The sequence below is a fragment of the Acanthamoeba castellanii genome (genome assembly GCF_000313135.1).
Source record: "Acanthamoeba castellanii str. Neff unplaced genomic scaffold scf7180000084760, whole genome shotgun sequence".
Taxonomy (NCBI): Eukaryota; Discosea; order Longamoebia; family Acanthamoebidae; genus Acanthamoeba; species Acanthamoeba castellanii.
Window position 1 is genome coordinate 251,265 of NW_004457406.1, and position 633 is coordinate 251,897.

A 633-nucleotide genomic window follows, 5' to 3' on the forward strand; every position below is an offset into this window, starting at 1 on the left:
CGCCGCACTACGTGCGCTGCATCAAACCCAATCCTCAGAAGAAGCAGGGTATCTTTGAGAAGCCCAAGGTACTCGAACAGCTGCGATGCGGCGGTGTGCTCGAATCGGTACGTACCATCCCCCCATGCTTTGTTTGTTGTGTCGTGTGCGGTCGCGCGTGCGTGCGTGTTGTGTCGCTCAACAGTGCACATGTGTCACAGGTGCGAGTGTGTATGGCGGGGTACCCGGGCAGGCACAGCTACGACCAGTTTTACAAGCGCTACCGCCTGCTCGTGCCCTCGGCTGGCTCCAGCGCCTCCGATGCGCAGACCGCGACCAAGGAGCTCGTGGCCGCACTCAAGCTCGGCGAAGGCCAGTTTCAGTTCGGTCTCACCAAGCTCTTCCTCAAGGGCGGAGAGGTGACTCGTCCACACTCACCACTTCCACCTATGCCACCTGCCTCACCCAAACGCTGCGTGTCGCGTGTGTGCCGTGTGTGCCGTGTGCGTAGATCGCTATTCTGGAGAGGAAGAGGGGCGAGAAGCTGAGTGATGCGGCGGTGATGATGCAGAAGACTTGGCGCCGCTTCAAGGCCAAGCAGCACCTGCGCCGCCTCAAGGACAGCCTCATCCGCATGCAGTCATCGTACGTCCC

General features: G+C 60.8%; 1 protein-coding gene across 1 annotated transcript in view; it reads right to left on the reverse strand.

The window, feature by feature from the left end:
- Window positions 1-194: 194 nt before the first annotated feature.
- Window positions 195-633, reverse strand: part of ACA1_224840 (uncharacterized protein) — a gene marked incomplete at both ends in the record, with an annotated part of 1,598 nt that continues 1,159 nt past the window's right edge. The window contains one exon of the mRNA XM_004338048.1: window positions 195-383. Coding sequence (XP_004338096.1) covers window positions 195-383 — 189 coding nt within the window. The remainder of the gene's footprint in view (window positions 384-633) is intronic.